This window comes from Pipistrellus kuhlii, unplaced genomic scaffold (genome assembly GCF_014108245.1).
Source record: "Pipistrellus kuhlii isolate mPipKuh1 unplaced genomic scaffold, mPipKuh1.p scaffold_m20_p_6, whole genome shotgun sequence".
Classification (NCBI taxonomy): domain Eukaryota; kingdom Metazoa; phylum Chordata; class Mammalia; order Chiroptera; family Vespertilionidae; genus Pipistrellus; species Pipistrellus kuhlii.
The window spans coordinates 24,761,705-24,776,011 of record NW_023425562.1 but is presented as its reverse complement, the minus strand read 5'-3'; the positions used below and the strand labels follow the sequence as shown (position 1 = coordinate 24,776,011).

Below are 14,307 nucleotides of genomic sequence, written 5' to 3'. Positions count from 1 at the left end.
ATCAGCATCACAGCAACACTAACCCTAACTTGCAATTCTCAGCTCTGCACTCTCTCCAAGTCAAAGGCTCCTAGAAGGTCGGTTTGGGGACAGCCTTTCCACAAGCAGAGCAAACCTGTTGGTCCACAATGTGATTCTTCAGCAATCTCTTGGCCAAGGCTCCAAGGAACAAAACACCCAAGGATCCAATTTCAATTTCGAAAATCCATCCCCTCTAGAGGAGAGGTGGCCTCTCTTGGGATGAAGAAGAAAAAGCAAACTCAAAGACTACCAGCAGGAAAGAGTTGGGATTTTAAACTGCACATTTCCCAAAGCTGTTATAAAGTCATACTGTATTTTCCCACAAAGTATCCATCTTCTACTCAGCATGAGCAGCACATACAGGTCCCACTCAAAGCTATAAAACTTGGGATTTTGCTAAGCATAGGGAAAGACACTGCCTTCTCGGCCTTTCTAAACTCCTGCAAAGTGCTTCAAGAACACGCCTGTCCCCCCACCATTAACACCCAGAGAATCCCAGGTGGGAGCTGCTGCTGGAGAGAAGCCACAGAAGCTATACAGTCAGGGCCAGAGGCCTGGCTGGGATAGGGAACAATACATGTGAAATCATCTGTGACTAGAGCATTTGAATTGGAACAAAGGAGTCCCTCTTAGCTCATGTCGCTGTTCACTGCTAAACATTACAGACACAAAAGGACTTGTTTCCCTAAGAAAAGGCAGCAGCAAAGACTCTGACAATTCACTCCCAGAGCTTCTGTGCACATGCAAAAGGCTTGTGTGCCAGTTCATGCCCTAGTAAAGGCAGTTACCTGGGGCCGTGCGTTGGCCACGTCTAAGTCGTGCAAGGTCACATCCTGGATGATTTCTTTCTTCTTGTGCACATCCCCCTTTGGCAAGGGGACATACTCTTCAGCTTCAAGGTCGAATTCTGTGGCATAGGTATCACACCTGCCCTGCCTCTGCAAAGGGAGAGAAACCTGAGTGCCTGGTGAGTTTTCACTGCCAAGTCCCCAAATGGCACATTGCTAAGTGAGATTAAAGTCTCAGTTCCCAAGTGTAGGCTTGACAGCCTGATACTCAACTAACTCATACTCGACCAACTCCAAGCATTCCCCACTCTTCTGCTGCCAAGAGAAGGAAGCTATCTGCTCATCTCTGGGCTCCAAAAACCCAGTTGAAATACACCTGATACTTTCTCCAAGAATATTTTTCCTCCTCTCTTTTAACTGTATGCAATTCCCGATAAAGGGCAAATCCAATAGATTAACTGGAGCCGGAGGGAGTTGTTCAGACTCTTTTGTAGGTGGGTGATTTATTGTATGATATGAAGTATTATGCACATCCATTAAACAGTGAGGAACGCTGTACAGGACACTGAAAATCAGATATAAAAGGAATGCCAACTAATGCAGCATTCCCTTCCACACACATATATCTTGAGAAGAAAATACCGAAGAGATAAAAGGAAGATTAAATACACTGCACATTTCAATTTAAAAATGACTACAGTTGTTTTGCTTCCTCACCCTGTACTCCCCCCTCTAAACAGGTTTTAGTATTTTTCTAACAGACTTTTTAGAATGAAGATAAAGGGAAAGCAAACTTTATTAAACACAAAGGGGCAATTGCTGACCTTCCGTCAGCATCGCACCAGACACTCCATACCCACTCCCTAAGAAAGCCACTTCCTGGTCACCCAGATCTCCCCATAGCAGACAAATCATGCATTACATTACCTTCACGGCTCCACTGTTGGCTTCAATGTAAATCACATCTCCAGCCTCTACTCGCTCTTTCTGCAAACTTTCAAAAATGCTGGGGTCCAGCTTAAAATTAAAAAAAAAAAAAAAAAAAAAAAGTGAATCAGAAAGTGTAATACATATTGTATTTATTTCTGACAAACTGTAAGATATCTTTCCATAAGGGATTTGAGATAGCTGATGACTATATGGAGAAAGCGTATTTGTGTGCATGTGTCAGTATTAGAATGTGTGAGGCTGGCTCTGAGGGTTTGAGTGTCCTAGAGAGAAAGCACAGAGTGAATGTACCTGTGTTCCCAGTAGAGAGGGACATAAGGGAAAACCTAGTCTCCTTTCCCCCTTTACTCCTAAAGCTGCAAACTGGCAAATATGGCTCTGCCTACTTTTAGGTGGCCTACACTGTTTTTGGAGGACAGGCCCCAACACCCCTTTAAAGGTTCAATCCCTCACATTCCTCACCTTGGATACTGACAGAACCTTCTGCAACTAAAGCTTTCTTTTTGTAACTAGCATTTTGTGGGCCTATGACTTGGGACAAGGCTACTGTTTCTTCATCTATATAACAGCACCCAGATGTGATCACAGATGTGTAAAATTCAAAGGGAAACATAAACCACGATCTTTCAAGCCTTTTGATTAAAATCTCAGTTTTTGCTCCCTGCTTGCCTACCTGTCTATATCTCCAGGAAAGTAGCATATTTGGGGAACTACTGCTTTTCTCCAGATTGTTCAGATTCAGGCTAACCCTGATGATCAATATTCTAGGACAGCATCTTTTATAAAGAGTTAGCCTTTAGAAATGTTTCTCCCAGTTAAACTTCATTTTATAATGTGAAAAACACTTGAGTTTTGTCTCAAACAATATTAAAGAGTAAAAGCCCAGGATTCAGTGAAAGAACTCAGACACAAAAGAATACATATTGGCTCTAACCAGTTTGGCTCAGCGGATAGAGCGTCTGCCTGCGGACTGAAAGGTCCCAGGTTCAATTTCGGTCAAGGGCATGTACTTTGGTTGTGGGCACATCCCCAGTAGAAGGTGTGCAGGAGGCAACTGATCGATGTTTCTCTCTCATTGATGTTTCTAACTCTATCATTCACTTCCTTTCTGTAAAAAAAAATCAATAAATTATATTAAAAAAAAAAAAAGAACACATAATGTATGATTCCACTAGTATGAAATGTTCAGAAAAGGCAAATAGTATATAGAAACAGAAAGTAGATTAGTAGTTGCCAGGGGCTATGGGTGAGAATGGGAAGCTACTGTAACTGGGCATGAGGTTTCTTGGGGTGATGAAAATGGTCTAAAACTGGTTGGTTGCAATGTTTGTACAACTCTGTAAATAGATCTAAATTCCTTGAGTTGTACTCTTAAAATGGGTGAGTTTGTTTGAAATTATATCTCAATAAAGCTCTTGCTAATGGTAACCATAAAAACAAAGCTCTGCCTCTCTGGCTGGTTTGGGGCCTGATGGCCTCCTGGAGCACTGCCATGGGCAGGAGGGACAGTGGTTGGTCAGCCTCTGACACAGGGTATATGATGAGGGAGGCACTTGATACTGATTGCAAATAAGGTATTCTCCTTCACACTTAAATATCCATGAGTACTTAAGCCCCATCTATCCAAATTCCTTATACTCAAAGCAGCTAGAAGTACTCATTTTAAAAGAAAAAATTCACCTCTCCCCTATGTCATTTTCTAAGGAAACTGTGCAAAGCAGCCTCATGGATAGCTGAAATCTAAGTTGCATGCCTTATTTTATCAATCATACATTGAAGAGCACACACTATGTTTTGCCTTAAGCATTTTTATATCGGTTAATTTCCCAAATGAATTGACTGAAGATGTAATTATTGGAAGGTGGCAGGTCCTACTAAGAAATCTAATTAATACAGAATGGGAGAGATGAGGGGCAGGTTTAAAAGAGATTATTTGCAGAGGCATGTCCCTAAGATGGAAACCCTGTTAGGAAAAAGAAACATGGCCCTTTGAAGAAGAGACATTTTTATGATCTCCATAAAGCAGTGACCAAGAAACCACCTCACAGAATCAAAGAACCATGAAATCACAGATGGGAACAAAGATGGAGAAATTATACTGCAAATTGTGATCATCTATTGCAGTTAACAGATGGGAAAATGAAGGTCCAGAGAGCTCAACTGATTTCAAAAGGTCACATAGTAGGTTGGAGGGTGCTCTACCACTTAACTAGTTGTATGATTCTAAGATAGATAACTACTTAACCTTTTAATGAGACTCAGTTCCTTTATAAGTGGAAAATTATACTAGTACAAAAAAAAAAAATATATATATATATATATATATATATATATATATATATATATAAAATATTTGTTGGAGCACTTAGCACAGGGCCCAGTACCTACAATAAATAAGAGCTATGATGATAATGAGATATATATATATATATATATATATATATATATATAATATTTTGATTTTTTTTTCTTTTATAGAGAGGAAGGGAGAATTAGAGAGATAGTTAGAAACATCGATCAGCTGCCTCCTGCACACCCCCCACCGGGATGTGCCCACAACCAAGGTACATGCCCTTGACTGGAATCGAACCTGGGACTTTCCAGTCCGCAGGCCGAAGCTCTATCCACTGAGCCAAACCAGTTTTGGCATGATGTTAGATTATTAATAATAAAGCCACTCTGGCCAGCGTTTCTAAGTGGTTACAGCATTGGCCCATATACCAAAGGATTGAGGGTTTGATTCCCAGTCGAGGGCACGTACCTGGGTTGCAAATTCAATCTCTGGCCCTGGTTGGGGCACAATGGGAGGCAACCAATCAATGTGTTTTTCTCACATCGATGTTTTTCTCTCATCTCCCCCTCTCCCTCCTTTTCACTCTCTCTAAAAATCAATGGGAAAAAATATCCTCAGGTGAGGATTAACAACAACAATAAAAAAAAATAATAAAGCAAAGCCTACAATCTAAACTGCTCCATTTCTCTAACTGAAAGCTCTGACAATAACATCCAAAGCTACCACTTCTTAGGTAACTAGATGCCACATCCAAAGCTACAACTTTTATCCTTAAAAGAACTCTGTGAGATAGGCAATTTTTTATTCCCATTTAACAGATAAAGTCACTTCCCAAAGGTCATACCATTATCAGCAGCAAAGCCAGAATTCCCTTTCAGACTCTTAACTCCAAATTCCATGCTCTTCCCACCAGGCACCACTGTTGCCAGCATTCTGACATATCCCTGCTATATTTGGTTTCTTGAAGTCAACTCATCATCCATTCTCCAACTCTTACCAAATTATTCAATGCCACTGCTTTTTGTAAGCATGAGCACTGTAACTGAAAATACATGCCCAGGTTCAGAGTAGCTCAGGGCCCTGACAAATGGTCATAACATAAATAGGTGGCAGAAGGTATACTCGAATAGCCACACAGCTCATGTTTTAACATATATAACTTCCTTAGAGTAAATAAGAAAAAGCTATCTTTATTAAGTCCCTTGTGTACTGACCCTATACTTGTTACTACTTTATACACATAGCATCCTCAGATGGCCCCATGATAATCATCACCCACAATGTACAGACATGGAAACTGGAACACAGGTTATACCACTTGCCCAAGGCCACACAGTGCTGAGGGATTCTAAGGCAAGAGAAAGAGTCCACAAACATGTACTCACTTTCAATTGTTTGGTTCCTTTGGCTGTTTTGAGTCCTATGATTACATGACTAATGGTTTTACCATACCCTCCCATGGGGTTCTCTGTCTCACACGGAGTTAGCTCTGTGACTTCACCTTCATAAACCTCCTTGGTTTCCTTTATCCGCAGCCCTGGAAGAGATGGCAGATGAACTCTGGTCAGAGCAGAATTTTCTTACTCCTTAACAACTTCTATTGCCACAAAACTTCCATGTCACAAGAACTGACTAGTCAGCCTTATTGACGTACATTCAAGGGTGTATTCCTGGGTGGAAAAGCACCACAAACACAAATATAACATCGCAGAAAAACAATTGTATATCAGCCTTTCAAAGGGACTTCCTCGATTCTAATCTAGAACTAAACAGACAAGCTATAATTTTCAAAATTGTTCAAGGGGTGATAACAATGAAATACTACTCTACAACCTCCAGAATCACTAAAATTAAAGGCTGATAATCCCAAGAGTTGGTAGAGATGCAGAACAACAGGAAGGTTACACTGCTACTAGAAGTATTTATAAAGTAAACTGGTATAAATAAGAACAAAATGGCATTATTTCTTAAAGTTGAATATCCTAGGATTCTGCAATTCAACTCCTAGGTATATACTCACTAGGCACGAGTGCACATGTGCACCAAGGGATACAATACAGCCAGGAGTAGTCATAAAAGCATTGTTCTTAATTGCCAAACCCTGAGAAAACTCCACTGTCTATAAACAGTGGAAGAGACAACTGAATTGTGGTTTACTCATACAACAGAATATCACAATGCAATGAAAAAGAATTATCACCACATGCAACAACATGGATGAATCTCAAACATAACTTTGTGGGAAAGAAGCCAAATGTGGTAGAATATATACTGCAAAATTGCATTCATTTGAGGTTTAAAAACACGTCCAACTACACTATAATGTTAGATTCAAGGCAGTCATTAATTTGACAAGGAAAGGAAGGATGGAGATAGAGGAGGACACAAACTACCCTTTAGGGTATTGGCAATATTCTTTTTCTTGACTGGGTGGGTTTTCAATTTATGATAATCAACTGAGCTCTATATTTATGATACATGTACTTTTCTGTATGTCTGCACAAAATTACCAAGTCACCTTAAAAATATGTAAATAAATATTATATTAGTGGGACCTAGTAAAGGAAGAACACTGATGGCTTAGGTTTAGGGAACACTGTTCTAAGCCTTAGCTGAAGTCTACAGTCATGGTTATTAGCTTTTAGAATCACCTGACGAGCTTCTACAACTCCTTATGCCTTGGCCACACTCACAGCACTTAGCTCCAAATCTCAGGGGTGGGGACGCTGCCATTACTAGCTCTCTAGATGATCCCAATGTATAGCCACATCTGAGAACCACTTATCTAAAGAATAATGAACTCCATTCTACTCAAATGTGAGCCATAAAGTACTTCTGACGGCAGGAAGCCCTGATATGGTCTGGGTGTCCTCATCATGGAGCCACGTCTGTTCTGATATGGGAATACCCAATGACAAAAAGAAACTCTGCCAATGGTGTCAATCATTTCCCACTTTTAAATGTGGTCATTATCTTAACACTGGGGCGGCTGACTTCTTTCCTCAGAAACCCAATTTGGGCAAAAACTCTCTCTCAGATAGTCAAGTGAAGGAAACGTTTCATTCTACCTTCACTCAATCTGATAGCCTACAAATGGAAGTTTTGGAATAGCCCCAAAATAGAGGTTGCATTTCATTTTTACCTCACCAAATTCTTAGTTCCTGAACATCATGTCAAAATTTTCTAAATAAAATGAATGTATCAGAAGATTGTGACAGGGACTCTTTGAAATTCTTTCCCCCTCCCCATTTGGGAGTCTGTATTTGTGCTTCAATAAATTTCCACCTTTACTAAAAAATAAAAATAAATAAGACTGCGACAAACTTGGAAAATTCTGTACTTTTTAAACAAAATTTTGATTTTTTTTAACCTACATGGCAGACATGATTTCTTTTATTGATTTCAGAGAAAGAGAAAGAGAAAAGAGAGAAGGGGGCAGGGGAGAGAAAGAGAGAGGGGGGTGAGAAATAGTGATTGGTCACCTCCTGTACGTGCACTGACTGGAGATCGAACCTACAACCTTTTGGTGCACTGGATGATGATCTAACCAACTGAGTCACTTCACCAGGGCTCACCTTTGATTTTTTTTTAATTCAACACTTTCATATCCCAAAGATAAATTCCCCCAAATGGAATGTTTCCCTATATTTACTGTTATACAACTATGACATGAAATTCCTCATGTGGGGGAAAAAGGCATTCCCATCTCTCACTAGTTCCATATTTGTTTAGAAGTTGCTATGTGCTGACAAGCTGACAGGGGATATGGTTGACAGACAATGAAACAGGCTGTTAGCCAGGAAAGGGACTGAGCTGGCACTATCTCTGGCAACAACAACGCAAATGACACAGGTTTCATCTGCTGGCTCAGGTTTCTAAATCCTTGACAGGGACCTTCATCACATCAAGGAAATAGCACAGACTCCTTGCTTTTTATTTCTGGTCAGCTTACTGCTTTCTCCCACCCCCACTGTCAACATCACAGAAACTCAAAGGCAGAGAAAGATGGGCAGGGTTCTTTTTTGAAGATTGTCAATGACCTGCCTTTTTATTCGGTGGCAGGATCAAGAAATTTCTCTTCACCTGGCTGCCATCAAAAGAACTGTGCTGCTCCCCCCACCCCTTCATCCCCCAACCCCCACCAAAAAAAAGGGCAAATTACAAAACTGATGCCCGGGAAATTTATCTTTATTTTTTCCCCCTCAAATGTTAAAGCATTTGAATTACCTTTAAGCAACCTAAACACATACACTCACGTAAAGGTCAGTTTTGTCAGATTTTATCAATGTCAGTAAAATATTTTTCAAATTTGTAAAAATGCATTTTATTAGTACACATATTTGAACCAGTTGTAACATCTTACAGGTTATCTCCTTAATTAATGAGTTAAGTAAAATCTATGATACGTGTTCATTAAATTCTTTAAAAGTTCTCAAAAGATTTGAAAACTATGGCATCATAACATTCATTGAATGCCTTTCAACACTTCATGTAATAACACAGGCTAAACCTTACAAATGCAAATGTTGCTAAAAAAAAAAAAAAAAAAAAAAGCAAGACGTGCCCAGCTGGTGTGGCTCAGTGGTTGAGTGTCAATCTATGAACCAGGTGGTTAGGGTTTGATTCCCAGTCAGGGCACATGCCCAAGTTGTGGGCTCAATCCCTAGTTTGGGGCATGCAGGAGGCAGCTGATCAATGATTTTCTCTCATCATTGATGTTTCCTATCTCTCTCTCCCCCTCCCGTCCTCTTTGAAATCAATGAAAAGATATTAAATAAATGAATGAATGAATAAATGATTAAAAAGTCCATATTCCACCCTGGCCACATGGCTCACTTGGTTGGAGCATCATTCTGGGCAACAAAAAGGTTTCAGATTTGATCCCTGGTTGGGGTGCCTATTCAAGGCAACCAATCAATGTTTCTCTCTTACATTGATGTTCTCTCTCCCCCTCTCCCTTCCTTTCTCTCTAAAATCAGTAAAAACATATTCTTGGGTGAGGATTAAAAAAAAAAAAAAAACACAACACAACACAAAGCAGCCTACACACAGTTCACAGTGTGTCTGGTCTAAAGCAAGAGTCCCAAACTCCAGGCTTACTTAGACCTGGCAAGGACCATTGAGAAGCAGAGCAAACCGCACAGAGACTGGAGCAAGCTGGAGTGCAAGCCTGCTCTGAACAGGAGAGAACCACTTAGCTTTGACCGACTGCTGCTAGGTGGAAATGAAAGCTTCTTTCGAGCCAGAAAGAAGAATTTTATATGACATCTCTCAATCTCTAAATACTAGCAACTACATAACTCAAATTTCATTTTTAAAAACTGTTTAAATCAAACAGAATATCTATTGCCAGACACAGACCAAGCGCTATCTTACTTTAGCTAAAGGTTGTTTTCTCTCTGCTTTCCGTCCACCCCCTTCTCTCACTCACAAAAACCTCACTGAGCACCTACTGTGTGTCAGCAACTGGGGCAACCTTCATTGCCCCCATGTCTATAACAGACATTTAATGAATATCCAATCTGCTCCTTCCCATACCTTCCAAACTCCCAAAATGACAAAAGCTGGGAAAAGAGGGTGACATCCTTGCCTCCTTTTCTTTCAGTCCCCAACACCTAATCCTTCAGGAAATCCTGTCAGCTCTATCATCCAGATATATCCCAAACCCATCCATTTATCACCTCTACCATCACCACCCTTGCCAAAAGCTTTCTCCATCTTTTTAAAAAATATATATATTTTATTGATGTTTGACAGAGAGGAAGGAAGAGGGATAGAGTTAAAAACATCGATGAGAGAAAAACATCAATCAGCTGCTTCCTGCACACCCCTACTGGGGATGGGCCCGAAACCAAGATACATGCCCTTGACCAGAATCGAACCCGGGACCCTTCAGTCTGCAGGCTGACACTCTGTCCACTGAGCCAAACTGGTTAGGGCTATCAACATCTCTTTCTCAGATGACTTATGATCTCTCTACTTGTACCCGCCCTCTTTACTGTCTACTCTCTATACCCCAGCCAGAGTCTTATAAAACCAAAACTATTCTCCAATTACTTCTCCTTTCACTCAGCAAAAAAGCCAAAGCCCTAACCATGGCCTAAGACCCTATAGGATCTTACCCCTAAACTAGTTCTGAGGTAAGGATCCTGGGTTAGACAAATCTATTCTTGCTTAAACATTCATATTTTCCTTGAAACTTTAAAAAAACAAACATATTTTTATTAACTTTAGATAGAGGGAGGGATGGGGAGAGAGAACCATCGATATCAGAGAGAAACATCAATCGGTTGCCTCCTATATACACCATTACCAGGGACTGAACCTGCAACCTGGGCAAGTGTGATCATCAATAAAACTGGGGAACTTTAGGTACATGGGAAGACGCTCAGCCAATTGAACCACACCAGCCAGGGCTCCTTGAATTTTTTAGTAAACTTCCTTCTTCAGAATCTCTATCTTTGACAAGCAAAAGGCCTGGAAAATGATGGAGGCACTGACAAGTGTTCATAACCCATGATGACTCAGCAAATAACTATTTCCTAGAGACAGACTCCCACACGTACAGAAGCATTAACTATTTCTTAACAGCTTAAAAGGAATAAACTATTTCTACAAGTAGATGTGAGAGAAGCTGAGATTTTCCCAGAAGTAGGCCAGAAGAAATAAGGACAGGAGCCTGCCCCACAAATCCTAGCTGGCAAGAGGGAAACATTCGGAAGAGGTTATTCTCTTCTCACAGCAGCTCTTCAAAGCATGGGCTGTAGAATCAGACAAATTAGGTTAAAACTAGAGCTCTGCTTCTTACTAGCTGGGTCACTATGGACAAGTTATTGCCCTTTCTGAATCTGTTTTATAAGATGCTAAATGAGACTGAGAGCTTCCTCTCGGCATCAATGGAGGGGCCTGGCACATAACAAACACTCCATATGGTGGCTCCAAGCCCTATGAGATTGCCACTGCCAGCCTCAAAGCTCTGCCAGTGACCAAATAGTATCATCACTCTCTGACAGGCCACAGTTCTTCTGGCTCAATATCCAGAACCAGGGGCTTTCTGGCAGCCTGACACACAATTCTTTTGGCTTAAGTCCAAAACCTTTCCAATGGAAAGTCATCTCTAAAAACATAAAAAGGCATCTAGGAAAATCTGATTTTTTTTAAGTACTTTTTTCTTTAAATATGTTTTTATTGATTTTTTAGAGGAAGAGGGAGAGAGAGAAACATTTATGTAAGAAAGACAGAAACACTGATCGATTGCCTCCCACAAGCACCCCAACCGGGGACCAATGCCACCACCTGGGCTTGTGCCCTGACTGGCAATCAAACTGGCAATCTTTCTGTGTTCGGGACTGTGCTCAACCAACGGAGCCACACCCGCCAGGGCCTGCTTGTTTCTTAAAAATCACTTTATAGCCACATTTATTTTGTCAGGTTAATAACCCCAGCCCCATAGCTAGGGCCCACGTTTGTTGCTTGTTAAAGCACCTCAATTAGAAAGTTGGGTTTTTGTTTTATTTGCAAAGATAACACTAATGGTGTCAAAAGAAAAAGAGCAGTACGACAAATACAAATCATGACGTCTTTTTCACAGCCAGGAGGCTTTAGTGCCCCGCACAAGTGAGCACTCCCCCTCCCACAAACACGACACTCACCAATGGCCCTGCGGAAGTTCTCCATCAGCACTTCTGTCTTCTTGATCTCCGTAGAGTAAACTTCACTGCCCACCATGGGGCAGAAAGGCACCTTACTGCCCAGCTCCTGAGCAATCGCGAGAGCTAGAGCGGTCTACAGAAAACAATGAAAATGTACTTGTTTTACTTCTTGAAAATATGATCAATCAGAGACATATGCTATCAAAAGAAGTTATAACCAGAAACAACTGAAAATCTAGTCCTTTTAGTTTTAACATCAATTGGCATGTTTCACACAATAAATGTTTGATGACTCTTCTGTATTTATAATCTAAATGGCATTTTTAATCATCCCTGTAATTACAAGTTATCATTCATTGAGACCCAGTGCAGGCCCAACTCTAGGGATTCACATGACCTCCCACTCACCCTATGTATCAGATACTACTGCTATCACCACTTTACAAATGAGGAAACTGAAACACAGAGAGATTAAACAACATGTCCTAAGTACCATAATCTAGAAAACGGAGGAGGGGAGACTTAAATACTTGTAGCAGGGTTACAGAGATCATATTCCCATCATAATTAGTATAGTCTTCCAAAACTGTTCCCTCAATATTAAAACAGGGTCCTGACCTAATCACTCAGAACACCACTACTGGGTCTTTGAGATAATTGCTGCCTAAAGACAACTCACAGGAAATGAAAAAATTACATGATGTTCACTTTATATTAAGTGGCCCACACATCATGAATACATGAGGTCAGGTTCTGAAGCTATGAACCGGTCTTAAATTATACTTGAACATGCCTTAATAAAACTACAAGTTGATTTTTAGTAAGATAACCACAGTTGTCAAATGCTAAACAGAAGCAGACTTAACAAATGTATGGTCAAACATCAAGTAGCAAAAGCCAGACTTCTAAAGCTGGTACAGGACTGAGAAGTGCCATGACCTTTTAATGCCATCTCATCTTCCTCAACAAGAGTCTGAGTAAGGTCAGTTCCCAAGGTGTATGGGCTAAGGAAGAAATCAAGCTTGGCTTGGTGTGGAAGAAAAACAAAGTGGCTTGCTCTCTCCTTTTTTTTTTTTTAAATATTTTTTTATTGATTTCAGAGAGGAAGGAAGAGGGAGATAGAAACATCAATGATGAGAGATAATCACTGATTGGCTGCCTGCTGCACGCCTCCTACTGGGGACTGAGCTGCAACGTGGGCATGTGCTCTTGGCTGGAATCAAACCCAGGACCCTTCAGTCTGCAGGCTGATGCTCTATCCACTGAGCCAAACTGGCCAGGACAACAAAGTGGCTCTCTGAGACAGTGTTATAAAATTGGCCCAGTAAAAGTTTGGCTTAGATTTTCTTTTCAATGCTCCTTTGGTGATAGTTTTTGAGACACTAGAATTCTCTAGAGAATCAGCATATAGTGTCCAAAAAGCACTGGCCTGAGCAGCCTATTCTCCTGTACCAAGAGGTCCTTTCAAAGAACCAGGGCTGAGGGGGGACTCTGGGGTGTTTCAAATATCTAGCCAGTCCCTTTACGGATTCCAACAAGATATACATACTGCCTCCTCTGACTGAAAGGCCCCTTTCTTCCTTGCAAAGCCAATTTTCTCCCCACTCTGCAGGGCAAATGTCAAGATCAACCCTTCCAGTTTTACCAGCCCTCAGTGCTGCCTCCTACTCAACTTCCAGCTGCATTTAAGATCAATCAATATCATGCAGCTTAGTGTTCAAATAAAGCATTTTGTGCTGTCATGGTTTCCTCTCTCTGCCCTGAATGCCCCTTGAAGATAAAAATCATGTCTCCAATTCCTATATTCTACCTGCCCTCCTCCCCCCCCACCCCCCAACCTCCCATCTCTCACACAGCCAGAGGAGTACTGGATAAAGTTAGCATTCAGAAAAATGCTTGCTGACTGGTTTTCTTCCCTCCTCAAGTAAGATGTCACTGTGAAGATTTTACGAAGCCCTAGGCAAACAGAAATGTATTTCCAAAGCAAAGGAGCCTCGAAAGAGATAGGAGACAAATTCTAGAGACAATGAGACCTTCACAGACTTCGTTCTCTCTTCTCTGGAGGTGGTCCAGGATAATCTGGATTTTAGAAACTCAATTGTATAATTGCACATTGGTTTTAAAAAACATACACCGACCAATTTAGCTAACAAAGACTAGTTAAGACAAAAACTTAATTTGGCTTAGACACTAAGTTCATTCTCTTGGGTAGATTAAAAAAATGAGAGAAAATGAGTACCTTGCCAGTTCCAGGAGGTCCTGCCAACAAGACAGCTCTTCCAGCCATTTTCTTGCTTTTGATTAATTCTACTATCACGCCACATGCCTAGAAACCACAATGGAAATAATAAATCAGTATTAAAATGTTGCACGTGGGGAAAAGTCCAGTCTCTGGCCCAAACAATTCACATATTCATTCAACCAACACTGAGTGCCAATACACTGCAGGCACTGTTCTAGGTGCTGGAGGCCATGGAGGGCAAGACAGAAAACCCCTGTGCTCATGGAGCTCCTATTCCAGTGGCAGAGACCATCACAAAAACATTGCAGAAGATCACTACCATGAAGAAAAATGGGTAATGACGGAGCCAGTGTCTGAGGCACA

The 14,307-nt window shown here is 40.9% G+C and overlaps 1 protein-coding gene across 1 annotated transcript in view; it reads right to left on the bottom strand.

The window, feature by feature from the left end:
• The window catches only part of RUVBL1 (RuvB like AAA ATPase 1), a 31,915-nt gene that overhangs the window by 14,447 nt on the left and 3,161 nt on the right, over positions 1 to 14,307 (bottom strand). The window contains exons 2-6 of the mRNA XM_036418664.2: positions 13,942 to 14,028; positions 11,703 to 11,835; positions 5,436 to 5,587; positions 1,737 to 1,826; positions 810 to 959 (exon numbers count right to left, since the gene is read on the bottom strand). Coding sequence (XP_036274557.1) covers positions 810 to 959; positions 1,737 to 1,826; positions 5,436 to 5,587; positions 11,703 to 11,835; positions 13,942 to 14,028 — 612 coding nt within the window. The remainder of the gene's footprint in view (positions 1 to 809; positions 960 to 1,736; positions 1,827 to 5,435; positions 5,588 to 11,702; positions 11,836 to 13,941; positions 14,029 to 14,307) is intronic.